At 33.9% G+C, this 13,812-nt stretch overlaps 1 protein-coding gene across 1 annotated transcript in view; it reads left to right on the forward strand.

Annotated features, from left to right (window-relative positions):
• Nucleotides 1-13,812, forward strand: part of MMRN1 (multimerin 1) — a 101,914-nt gene that overhangs the window by 61,518 nt on the left and 26,584 nt on the right. Inside the window, exon 3 of the mRNA XM_053700789.1 lies at nt 6,105-6,200. Within this exon, the coding sequence (XP_053556764.1) occupies nt 6,105-6,200 (96 nt within the window). The remainder of the gene's footprint in view (nt 1-6,104; nt 6,201-13,812) is intronic.

Below are 13,812 nucleotides of genomic sequence, written 5' to 3' on the forward strand. Positions count from 1 at the left end.
GTCTGGAGAAAGAAGAATCAGCAACATTATAAATATTTTCTATAGCACAACAAGTATTTAAATTAGTTAGAAATGCAAGGATACTTTAAATACTTTTCAATGGGTTCGGAGGAGTCAATTTAATACTATGATTACTCAATTTTTGCCTTAAATTAATGGTTTAGGAAACATTTCCTGAGCACACTGCTCAAAACAAAAAGCAAAATGTAATTAAGAGAAAAAGAAATTGTCTTTAGAGACTTGAATATTATTAATTGCTGTTAATTAATTGGATAACCACTAAATTTATGCATCTGTGTTTTCAAAGGAAAAAACATTTAATATTTTCTCCAGGGATTTGAATATTATTCACAATCTTTAATTAATGAAATCATCACTTACTATAAACTTATTTTTACAGATAATTTGGATTGAAAATTATCTGTAGTAACAGAGGTAAAACAATTTATAATTTAGATGAAAATAAATACCACTGAATTATAGATCATAGGGTTGTTCCCTCATATAGAACCTCTATATTTATGTGTATAGCTACATACATCCTCTTTATTTGTGTGTGTGTGTAGATAGAAAAGATATATAGACAGACAGACATATGGATTAGTAACCCAATTAAGCCATGGAATGGATAGAAGTTTAAATATAAATGTATGGAGGGGTATAAAAGAGAAACCAGCAGATTGTTTATTTCCAATAATTATTCCTTTGAATTAAATCAGAAGAGATGTACACAATATTCTATTTAGAAGAGTTAAATGATAGATAAACTTAGTGAGAGCACAAACAGCTATGAAATGGGTCTTCTAGACATGGGGTTATTAGCAATGTAAGTAAGAATATGTTGCAAGCTCCAGTGAAAGCAAATTTCATATTTAACTATGCTACCCAGAGTCTCTTAGTGTATTTTAGTTAAAGGGACAGTGAACACCTTGAGATTTTTATATGAAATATTTAGATGTGCATAATGGAACAACTGTGCAGTATACGTCCGTTATTTATTTTGCTACTTTTCATGTCATTTAACTATGGAAATTGAGGATTTTCTTATTCTCAAATCTTAAAATGCACCCTGCTGACTTTTCAAGGTTAACCCTGTTACATATCATTTCCTAAACAACTTTATATTGTAAAAAGCTGCAAAACAATGCATTTTATACAAGCATTATGACATGGATAGCCTTCTTGTTTTTTGTACTGTTTTGTAGAAACAAACTTTAAAGCACAAAGCTATTTTCAGAAATGTGCTGTGTTAAGTATGTTCCAGTTTTTTGTTAAACAGTGTATAGAGTGAAATGTTGTTAATCATTGAAACTATCTTGCTTAAATATAATAATTAAAAATGTGATGATAGCAATATTAAAATCTTCTTTTAAAATTGTTTGTGTTAAAAATAAGTGATATACGATTCGCCAAAAATGATTTATCTGGATATCACTTTTATAACGATAATGTTGAGGTATAATTTAGTGAGAAGCTTCCTATAAGTTTTTGTTAACAAAACAGAAAGAAACCAACAGTATTATGTGTGTGTGTGTGTCTTAACACCAAACGGAGCGCTTTACAACCCACTCTTTTGGATCCACTTGATATATATATTTACAGTATATTACATTTATGCTCACATAACCGTCCGCCTGCTCTGAGGCTGCGGACATCAATCCACCCGATCCTATACGATCGGGCTGATTGACACCCCCTGCTAGAGGGGCGGCATTGCACAAGCACTTCACAAGAACTGCTTGTGCAAAGATAAATGGCGACAGCGTATGCTGTTGGCATTTATCGATGTGTGGCAGACATGATACGCTATATCGTATCATGTCCACTCGCACTTTCAAAAATCGGCCCCTAAAAATGCTCTTTATCCCTCTGCATCTTTTTAGATCATTTTGATTGAACTTTTTCTGGCCTTTAAGTATATTGGGAATAAAGCAAAACATAAAACAGAAATATTTACCTAATGCGTTAAATGAATTATTATCTTTCCACCACTGCTTCTGGGCTATGTTTTGGCTATTTCACTCAATAAACACAAAATACACGGCATACAGCTGTTTAATTTGCATTGGTTGGGCAAAAAACAAATTGTAAAAGTGAGTATAGGGAGAGGCCTAGGGACTGGTTGTGCCACTAATCTGTCTCTGAACTTTAGGTAACTCGGTTCTTATGAAGATAATTTTTTTTATTTATTTTTTTTATTCTTTTTATTAAAGAAACACAGGTACAAGTAAATAAATGTCAGTACATACAGGGCATAGCTACAAGGACAATGCACAATCTGGAGAAATTACTACAAACTAAATATCCACATACTAGCAATTGGGATACAGTTGCCACTGAGTGTTACAGAGAGAGATGGCAATTTCTATCCCCAATATAGAAATCAACTAATGCCATCATTGTATTGTTGCATGATACATCATGTGAGGGATCAGCTAAGACAAATATTACTCATAATAATACATGGATTGCACAAGTCTGGATACAAAACATTGACAATATATAAAAGTAGTCTAAGCATTAGGAGGTGCATAAAAAACTAGTTCAGCCCTATCTAATAATGAACCTGTGTTTCTTAATTTTATATTAATAACAACTAACAACAGAACAAAACAGAAAACAAAACATTAAACCAAATATCAACATTAATAATATGCCCAACAGGTTATACTAACTCCCATTAAGGTGGTATAGAAGATAATAAGCAGCTTCATAGAGAACAAAATACCTGTCCATGTGATGCTTATAAAGTAAATAAGTTACATTAGATTGTGTAACAGCATAGTAAAAAAAAAAAAATTGTGATAGCTACAATCAACTCGGGAGAATTGCAAGATTTATATGCAAATTAAAGGGACATTCCGGTCAAAATTTAAATGCACATAGATTAATTACATCTTTGAATAGAAACATATTTGCAATATACATGTATTGCCAAAAACTCTTCTAGTAAAAGTTATCACTGTTTTAGTGGTAACATTTTTCTCATGCATGTGCATGTGAAGCATAGCTAGATATTCTCACTGCACCTACATTGTAAATATTGCAACTGCTCAGATAATCAGCGGGGCTTGTATCATGCAAGCAATTAACAAATTGAGTCATTCCCAGATGGTACATGCACATTAGGCTCTCTGAGCAAGTCCTGTGTTTAAAATGCTGGTGCACAGTGCATACTTAAATACTCTTTTGAAACAGCTATAGCTTTTATTAGAAGCATTTTTGCTAATGCATGTATATTACAAATATGCTTCTGTTCAATACTGAAATGCACCCAATGTGGTTTCCAATTTTGGCTGGAGTATCCCTTTAACTAATGTGATGGCTGCACTGTGAAAATGGGATTTGTTTTTAGTACAGAAAACTGGGCAATCTTCATTTGTAAAGCTGAGGTGTATATATATAATGCTGCAAATTAAACTAGTACAGTAAAACAGCCTGCTATTAAACTGTAAGAAATGTATGAAATACCAATTACATTATACATTGAGAGGGGTGAGGCAGCACTGAAAGATAATTCATAAAGTTTTGATACTAAATGCCTGGCTATACTGTGGAAACAAGGTAAAGGTTTTTGGTATAAACAACTGGGTAATCTCAGTACATTAATACAAGTGTAGAATAACATTGCAAAGTAATTAAGTAGTAAAGTGAAACAGCATGTTTCTGCATTTAGAGCAAAGTGAGGAATACCAGAATATAAAGTACAAATTGCATCATACAATGTGAGGAATGAGACAGGACTGAGAACTCATTAAGAAAACCCATAAGCAATAGTGCTAATGTCTAGGTTATACTGTGGGAACAAGGTAAGAGTTTTTAGTATGAGAAACTTGGGCAGTCTCAGTATATTAATTCCAATTATGCATAACATTGCAAATGAATCTAATAAAGTGAAACAGCATCTTTCTGTATATAAAACAAAGTAAGGTATACCAGAATATAAAGTACAAATTGCAATATACAATGTGATGACTTAGACAGCATAGAGAGGGAGTAAATAAAATCTATGTTGTTACATGGTGAATAGTTAAAAGATAATGCATACACATTTTTTTTATCAAAGTTGTAAGCAACCAGTCATAAGTAAAATGCTGGTGCAGTCTCTTTTAAGCAGTGTCTTGTGGAATTCCCAAACATGAGAGGGATGAGTGAAATACCTCACTGCTGCAAAGAATATTATCCGACTCCTACACGAGCAGGGGGATGATGAACACTGTAAATAAAGCCTGAATGAACATGGCATTGACTGCTCAAAGTGCGACATGAGAAATATGTTACTGCTGTCTTTGAAAAGAACTTGTAGAGCTCCAGATGATCTTCCCAAATGTTGCTCCACTGAAAAGACCTCGTAGGCTTATAACACTGGGGCTCCTACTGATAACAGATAGCTGCAAGGGACTCCAGAGTTGAGAGTAGACCCAGTAAATCTTCTGGGCAGCAGTTATGAGATTCCAGTGTAAGATCAGATAGACTGTCAGCTTCTTTCACATAGACACTCTGTATTTAGTATTCGGTCATAGAATTTTCATTATGATCCTCACACGTGGCCATCATTGGCTTGGTGCTTTTCACAACTCTCTGAACTTCCTGACAGAGCTCTGAACAGGCAAATAACAATCTGTCTAGCGAAGGAGTAAACAATGCAGTCAGCTCTTGAATGAGGTTATCTTTGTACATAAGCATGTTTAGCACCATTATAAGCAGATAATTGATATGATAAATTACTGCTATGGTATAGGAAGTCCTTTACTGGAAATATGCCTTCCGTGGTAGAGGTAATGACTAGATCTCTATCTGCTTATGTTCCTGGGCACAACTTTTGCCAAGGGAGATGCAGATGGCAGGGATTAAAGCAGCAAATAAAAAATACTTAGCATAGCCTCCACAGAGCTCTAGCATTTTGCTGCCATCTTGATACGCCTCCCACCGGAGGTCAAAATATTTTAATTTTATATAATGTTTGTGAAAATGTGTGATAGTTATTTGAAGAGTTTAAAGGTTCATGAAACCCAAAATATTTATTTAATGATTCAGCATGCAATTTTAATCAGCTTTCTATTTTTTTCTATTATGAAATGTCCTTTGTTCTCTTGCTATCTTTTATTGAAAAGCAGGGACTTAAGTTCAGAAGTGTAGACACTGCACAAGTCTGGAGCACTATATGGCAACAGTTTTGCAAGAATGTTATCCATTTGCAAGATCACTATATGGCAGCACTATTTCCTGCCATTTAGTGCTTTAGATACCTACCTACAAATCTCTATCAAAGAATACCATGGGAATAAAGCAAATTTAATAATATAAGAAAATGTGAAGTCACAAAAGGACATTTTTGAGTTGCATCTCAAAGGCCTATTCTGTAAGTTTAGGATTAAACAGCTCACTAGGAGACCTTTGACTTAGTTTACCTTCAATGGTGCAAAAAGGTGCCAAAATGTTAACAAGTGTGGCTGGACGTGAAATGTTTTCAGCTCTAGATTTACTGTAGGTTTAAATTCTTTATTCTGTTTTACAGAAGCATGAACGTTACGTTAAGTATAAACATCCCCTATTTTCATTTAATATTCAGCAATTTGGTAGTTTTTGGAAAAAAACTGCATCTCAGGACATATTGCTTAGCAACTCTAACCTGAAAGATTTGTTTTCCAATTGTATCCTTCCTCTGGGATCAACTAAGTCTTAATAGACATACAAATATATTTAAAAATATGTTAACAGATTCTAGCTAAACTAAATGCAAATACTCCTTTTTTTGGTTCATTGACTTTAATGGTAGCAAAAAACAGAAATGAAAATCTTATCCAGCCAAATTTTGCAAATTACCAATTGGTAATTTTTTCGTAGCCATTTTAATGGCTTGTGATCAGTCCAAAATGATTAACACCACCAATGTAAACTCTGCCTATGTTTTCATTTCCACAGGAATGCTCAAAGTTATTAACTATATTTATTGTCAATTTAATTTATTTTATAACTTTTTTCTTGCATACATTACACTTTTTAAACAATTCTACTATCAACAAATATGTTTAATTTCAGTAATTTGAGTTATCTATTAGAAATATTTAAGCTTATTAATTATTACACTTTTCTTTATATAGTTAAAAAAGTCCAACTTCATCAAAGTCAAGCTGAGAGCAACCAGGCAGTTAATGCAGTGGATTCTGCAGACAAGACAGCAACAACATATGACTTGGGTGAGTACTTCTACTCTACTAGTTACAAAGTTTAATACCTTTTATATATTTTAAGTTACACATTTTTCAATGCAACATGATTAATACTTTGTTCAGAAATATATTGTTTCCCTAATCTATGTTTTAAGTTTGACTGTGTTTTACAAAGAGCTTCATGCAACATAGTTAGATTCTGTTGCATGAAATCTACAGCCTTGAATCCCTGGTTGTCATAATAGTGACATACAATAACTTCTACCAATAGCGCAATAGTCTTTGTTTTGGCAATATGCAACCCTATTTTCCTTTTTACATTCCTCTTGTCTTTTCTAAATTTCCCTTATACAGTTCCTATTATTTTTGTTTCTAAATATTACCTATCCATTGTTTTCATTCCTTTTCTCATCCCTTGTTCTTGCCCAACCCCAATACCTAGTTTCTTCATGTTTATTAACCCTTTAACGACAGTACCCTGTGTTGCTATAATAGCGTGGGTATTGCCGTGAGCGGCAAGACCACTCTATTAGTCCCTCCATCCGGATGACTTCCTAAAATAGTGCGGTGCGTCGCTGGTCATTAAGGGGTTAATTAATTTCCTAATTGTTTTATTTTCTCTTCTCATTATCCACCATGCATTTTTTAGTCTCATCCTAATTACTTTACTGTTTCCCTTTTGCCACATCAGTTTATTTTCACCAGAAATATTGTTCACACCCTCTACTCCATTCATCACACTCCTTTTGCTTTCTTCCCTACATCCATTTTCTTGATCATTGTGCTCTGCCCTTCTAATCATCCTTGGTTTTCTTCCCCATGTTTTGTTAATATCTCTCCTACCGTTTCTTTCTTTGACTCTTTACCACTACTTCTTTGTTTTTTTTATATTATATTTTTCTTATTCCCCTATTGTTGTAAATTATGTGGTGTTCTTATTCCATTGCTTAGTCTACATTACATTTTGCAATCACTCTTCCTTCTTAATCTGCAGTTTTGTGTTGTTTTTCTCTTCTCGTTTTCTCACTTCCTCTCTCTCTCTCTCATGCTATCTCACTCTCCTTCTGTCTCCTTTGATACTTTTGACCACCCTCTCTTACGTCAAACCCTACAGTCCTTTGGTATTTGAGACACAGCCTATTCGTACCTATCCTACCTCTCTAACCGTACTTTTACTGTATCCTTCTCTGACACATCTAGGTGCTTTTGTCCCCTTTACAATCCATAACGAATGTCTCTGCTAGGCTGATTTTCCTTACACATTGTTCCTCATCTCCTGCACCTCTCTGCTAATCCCTTCACTAGCTTCCTCTAGCCACCAGAATAAAATACAAAATCCTGACCCTAACATTCAAGGTCCTGAATAACACTATTCCCTCCTATATATCTACCCTCATCTCCATATACTCTCCCACCCGTTCTCTTGCTCTGCCCATTACCTCTTTCTCTCCTCATATGTTATACATTCCCATATAAAATACTTCTTTAGATTGTCCCCAATCTTGTGGAACTCTCTTCCTCGCTTTTCCCTGGTTTTCAAAGTTTTAAGCATTCCTTAAATACCCTGCTGTTCAGAGATGCATACAATGTATGCTAACCTTCCTTACCCAAATTCTTTTTCTTTTTTCTTTCAGTCCCTTGCACCCCCTTAGCATGTAAGCTTATGAACCCAGAAATCCTGTAGATTGCCTTCTTGTAAGGTGAGCTGCAACAGTTAGCAAATCTTAGTAGGGCCATCTACCCATTTATCTGGTCCATAATTTGTCTCTTAAATGCTACCTTTGTATATTATACCAATGTTTATGGCACTGCAGAAGCTTTTGGTGCTCTACAAATAAATGATAATAATAATACTCTCCCTTTCTCTCTGTCTCCCTCTCTCCCATGATAGATTTTTTCTCTCTCCTTTCTTTCTGCCTCTCTTCCATTCTTGTACTCTTTTTATAGAAACATAGATTTTGACAGCATATACAAACCATAGGGCCAACACATTTGCCCAACTTTCCTATAAAATGTAAGCTTCATTAGACTGCAGTATAGACTTATGCTTATCCTAGTCATCCTTGATGTCCACCACAGTATTTGCCATTACCACCATTTAATGGAAGTTTATTCTTTGAGTCAACCACCCTTTCTTTCAAGAAGTACTTATACAAATTACTCTTGAATCTACAACCGTTCAACTCAAGATGATGGCCTGCTATGCATTTTTAGTTAATTTAGCCTATTTTTGTAAAAAAAAAAATTGAGTATGTACCAGGTTAGTTACCCTCCTTTGAACACATTTCAGTGTGTTTATATCATTCTGGATATATGACCTCCAGAACTGTACACTATACTCAAGATTCAGCCTAACTAGTGATCTATAAAGTGGCATAAGTACCTTACTATTTTTAACTCAGTTAATTTTTGCTTTATATTTTCATTTTGACTTACTTCTCTTTTAAAGTTGCCCATGTCCTCTTCTGTTCCCCTCTTTCACTATTACTCTCAGTCTATTCATTTTTGTTAACACCTATGTGCAATGTCTTGTCCTTCACTTCTTTCTGGCGCATATGTACCTCCCCCTCTTTGTTTCACATGCGTTTTTCCGCTGCTCCACGTACCCTTGAAGCATTTCCTTTCTGTGTCCCTCCTCTTACTCTTAACATTTTTACTCCATCTTTCCCACATACTCCCACATACTCCCCATAACAATTTTTATTCTCCAAACTTTTTAAATCCTTTTTCTATCTTTTCCTTTTACAAAAGGCAATTTAGGTGGTTTGACCGCTGATAGACTATACAAAAAAATACGTGCTAATAAGTATAAATATTTGTATTAGACATGTTAATGGTAAGAAGCCCCACAGTTATACTGCTTAATTAAGATTTAATGGTCATTTTTTGCAGCATTTAGATAGCAATACCATGGCCAAAATGCAATCAAATATTTCAAGTTTCCTACAGTCAAAATATATTTTATTAAAGTAATATGAAAGTCAAAGTCAAAACTGAACGCTTATGATTTAGATAAATGTAAATAAATGTACAAAAAAATATCTCCATAGTTAGATCTATAATCACATTTACTTATTAAATTTAATAACGGAGGTAATTTCAAAACTAAAAACATTGGATATATTAAAAATGCTAAATAAAATAAATCAGATCATTATTGTGTGTCTGACTTAATGAAAATTACTTTAGCATGTTACATAACAGTAGGTTTACCAATATAGGGCTACATTACTAGTGGAGTGCTATTTATCACTCCTACTTGCGTCTGCCTGTGCTCAACTTCAGCATTTTGTTCGCATCAGATTCCACACATACTACAAGTTGAAAGTAAAAAGTTTTCACTCGCTAACCTGACGTGCGCAAAAAGCCAAACTTACAATATCGCTATTCCCCCATAGACTTTAGTGGAGAGCAAAAAGTGGGGCAAAAAAAACAACCCGATTGCATTTTATCAAGTGCGATAACCCGACATGAAATATTAAGATTTCACATTCCAATGTTCTCCGCATAGCAGAATATGTTATATTTATTCATTAATAAATATTTATAGCACACATATGTCTATGTGTTTATATGTGTATATATGTTTGTAAACACATATATACTCATATAAATACATATGGGCACCCATGTAAATATATATATATATATATATATATATATATATACACATATATACATATACATACATACATACATATACATATGTATATTTGGACATACGTACAGTTCCCTCCATTAATATTGGCACCCTTGGTAAATATGAGCATAAAAGGTTGTGAAAAATTGTATTTATTGTTTAACCTTTTGATCTTTTGTTCAAAAAATACACACAAAAAACTCTGCTCTCATCCCATTGAGGTCCAAAAAAAACAAAAAAAAATATTAAATATATGTGTGGCACAATTATTGGCACCCTTTTAGTCCATACTTTGTGCTACCTCCCTTTGCATAGATAACAGCTATAAGTCTTCTCCTATAATGCCTGATGAGGTTGGAGAATACATGGCAAGGAATCTGAGACCATTACTCCATACAGAATCTCTCCAGATCCTTCAAATGTCAAGGTCCATGACAACTTCTGCAACATTTTGTCCACTCAAACTATCCTCTTCACAGTGTGTTGAGACAATATTGACACGTGTCATCTTCCAGGTTGATTTATAACATTTCCAGTTGGCTGGAACTTCTAAATTTTTGCGCTGATGGTGCAAATGGGCATTTTCATTGCTTTTACTATTTTCTTATAGCCATTTCCCATTTTTTGAAGCTCAACAACCTTTTGCCGCACATCACAGCTATATTCCCTGGTCTTATCCATTCTGGTGAATGACTACAGGGATTTGGCCTATGTGTTACCTCATATTTATACCCCTGTAAAACAGGAAGTTGTGGTTGAACAATTATCTTTTCCTAGTCACCCAGGTGTACTAAAAAATGTAAAATATCAATTGGAATATACTTCAAATATATTTTTCTATATGAATTAATAGGCTTGCCAATAATTGTGCCAAACATATATTTAATAAAGATTTTTTTTTTCTTCTTTTGGATAAACCTGTGTTGTATTTGCAATTGTTTGATATCCATAAGAGCAGAGTATTTTTGTGTATTTATTGAACAAAAGATCAAAGGTTAAACAATAAAGACAATTTTCACATATTTACCAAGGGGGGCAATATTAGTGGAGGGCACTGTTTGTATGTATCTCTATGTTAAAGCCCCTTACAGATTTTTTAACACCTTTGACCTTATATCTTTGAGCCCTTATGAACTTTTTAAAATAGTTTTTATTATATGTTGTTATTATGAGTGTAAATACATACATAGTAACATAGTAGATAAGGTTGAAAAAAGACTGAAGTCCATCGAGTTCAACCTATACAAATCTAAAATACTTACAAAAAGCTCCAGTTAAGCTTAAATAACCCCATTAAAATGTGACCCATTTAATACTAGCAATCATATCCATGAATTTTGTTTATATACAGAAATTTATCCAGACTATTTTTAAATGTATCTATGGTATTGGCATTCACTACCTCCTTTGGTAATGAGTTCCACAATTTTATTGCTCTTACAGTGAAAAAACGTTTCCGTTGCAGGAGATTAAATCTCCTTTCCTCCAACCTTAAATTATGACCTCTTGTCAGAACCAATTTTCTTGGAATAAAAAGAGCTTCTGCCATCTCTGTATATGGGCCTTGAATATATTTATATAAAGTAATCATGTCACCTCTCAAGCGCCTTTTTTCTAAAGAGAACAGACCCAGTTTGGCTAGCCTCTCCTCATAGGTTAATTTCTCCAATCCCCTTATTAGCTTTGTGGCCCTTCTCTGAACTTTTTCTAGTTCTGCAATATCTTTTTTAGCAATCGGTCCCCAGAACTGCACTCCAAACTCAAGGTGAGGTCTTACCAGGGCTTTATATAATGACAGAATTATGCTTTCCTCCCTTGAATCAATGCCTCTTTTAATACATGCTAGTATCTTATTAGCCTTTGAAGCCGCTGCCCTGCATTGTGCACTCATCTTTAGCTTGTTATCTATTACTACTCCCAAATCCCTTTCCTCCTGTGTTTGGCTAAGTCTTGTCCCATTTAAAAAATACATAGCCTGCTTATTTTTACTTCCAAAATGTAGAACCTTACATTTTTCCGTATTAAATCTCATTTTCCATTCACTTGCCCATAGTTCTAATTTTAGCAAATCCCTTTGCAAAGAGAGTTCATCCTGCTCTGACCTAATGACCTTACTTAACTTAGTATCATCTGCAAAAATAGAGATGTCGCTATTTAATCCTTGCTCCAAGTCATTTATAAAAATATTAAAAAGAACAGGGCCCAGTACTGATCCCTGGGGGACGCCACTGATTACCTTTGTCCAATCTGAGTATGATCCATTTACTGCTACTCGTTGCTCCCTATCTTTTATCCAGTTATTTATCCATGAGCTAACATTTTCAGCTATTCCCAGTCCCTTAATTTTGTGCATTAATCTCTCATGTGGCACTGTATCAAATGCCTTTGCAAAATCTAAGTATATCACATCAACTGATTCCCCTTTATCTATATTTTTACTTACTTCCTCGTAGAATCTAATTAGATTAGTTTGACATGATCTATTTCTCCTAAAGCCATGCTGATTAGAACTCATAATCTTGTTTACACGAATATGCTCATCAATATAATCCCTTATAATCCCTTCAAATATCTTCCCCACTATTGATGTCAGACTAACTGGTCTATAGCTTCCTGGATCATCCCTGCTTCCCTTTTTGAAGAGTGGCACCACATCAGCTTTACGCCAATCCTGGGGTACCATGCCTGAGGATAATGAGTCTTGAAAAATTAAGAGTAAAGGTTTGTCTATAACAGTGCTAAGTTCACTTAACACCCTTGGGTGTATTCCATCTGGGCCTGGAGTTTTATTTACCTTAATATTTTTTAGTTTTTTCCTGATATCCTCTAAACAAAACCCAGTTAGTGGTATGGACTGGCATGTTCTATTCTGTTCCAAAGTATCATTCAATGGTTCCTCTCTTGTGTATACTGAAGAAAAAAACTGGTTTAGTACCTCAGCCTTTTCCCTGTCATTATTTATCATGCTACCCTCCACACATTTTAATGTACCTATATTATCCTTCTTAGATTTTTTGCTATTTATGTACTTAAAGAACCTTTTAGGGTTAGACTTAGAATCCTTGGCAATTAATTTTTCATTTTCAATTTTGGCTAATTTGATTGCTTTTTTGCATGCTTTGTTACATTCCTTATAAATATTGTATGCTGAGTCTGTACTATTTTCTTTTAATAATTTAAATGCCCTACGTTTTTTCCTAATTTCTTTTAACACATTTTTATTTAGCCATAACGGCTTATTTTTTTTATTTTTATTTTTATAACCATATGGTATGTATTGATATGTATATTTATTTAACAAATTTTTAAATATTATCCATTTATCCTCTGTATTTTTATTAGAAAATACATTGTCCCAATTTATATTATTTAATGATTTCCTTAAATCGTTGAATTTTGCTTTCTTGAAATTAAAAGTCTTAGTTAAGCCTTTAAAACACTGCATATGAAAAGAGATTTCAAATGTGACCATGTTATGATCACTGTTACCCAAATGTTCTTTAACTTCTATGTTTGATATTATATCTGTATTGTTTGATAGCACTAAATACAATATAGCTTTACTCCTAGTTGGCTCCTCTATTAATTGTGACAAGAAGTTATCCCTGAGAACATTTAAAAATCTATCCCCCTTAGCTGAATTACTAGTTTCATTGGCCCAGTTTATATCAGGGTAGTTAAAATCTCCCATAATTACAGCACTGTTATTAGCAGCCTTACCTATTTGGATAAGTAGTTGAGTTTCCTCTGGGTCACTAATGTTGGGAGGCTTGTAGCATGTTCCTAGTAATATTTTTTTAGGATTTTTCCCCCCACTCTTTATTTCAACCCACAGGGTCTCTACATTGTCACTTGTATCATAAATATCTTCCCTTATTGTAGGTTTAAGGTCAGGTTTAATATACATGCAGATTCCTCCACCCCTTTTATTATTCCTGTCCCTCCTAAATAATGTATACCCCTCTAAGTTAACTGCCCAGTCATGTGAATCATCCCACC

This window comes from Bombina bombina, chromosome 2 (assembly GCF_027579735.1).
Source record: "Bombina bombina isolate aBomBom1 chromosome 2, aBomBom1.pri, whole genome shotgun sequence".
NCBI lineage: Eukaryota > Metazoa > Chordata > Amphibia > Anura > Bombinatoridae > Bombina > Bombina bombina.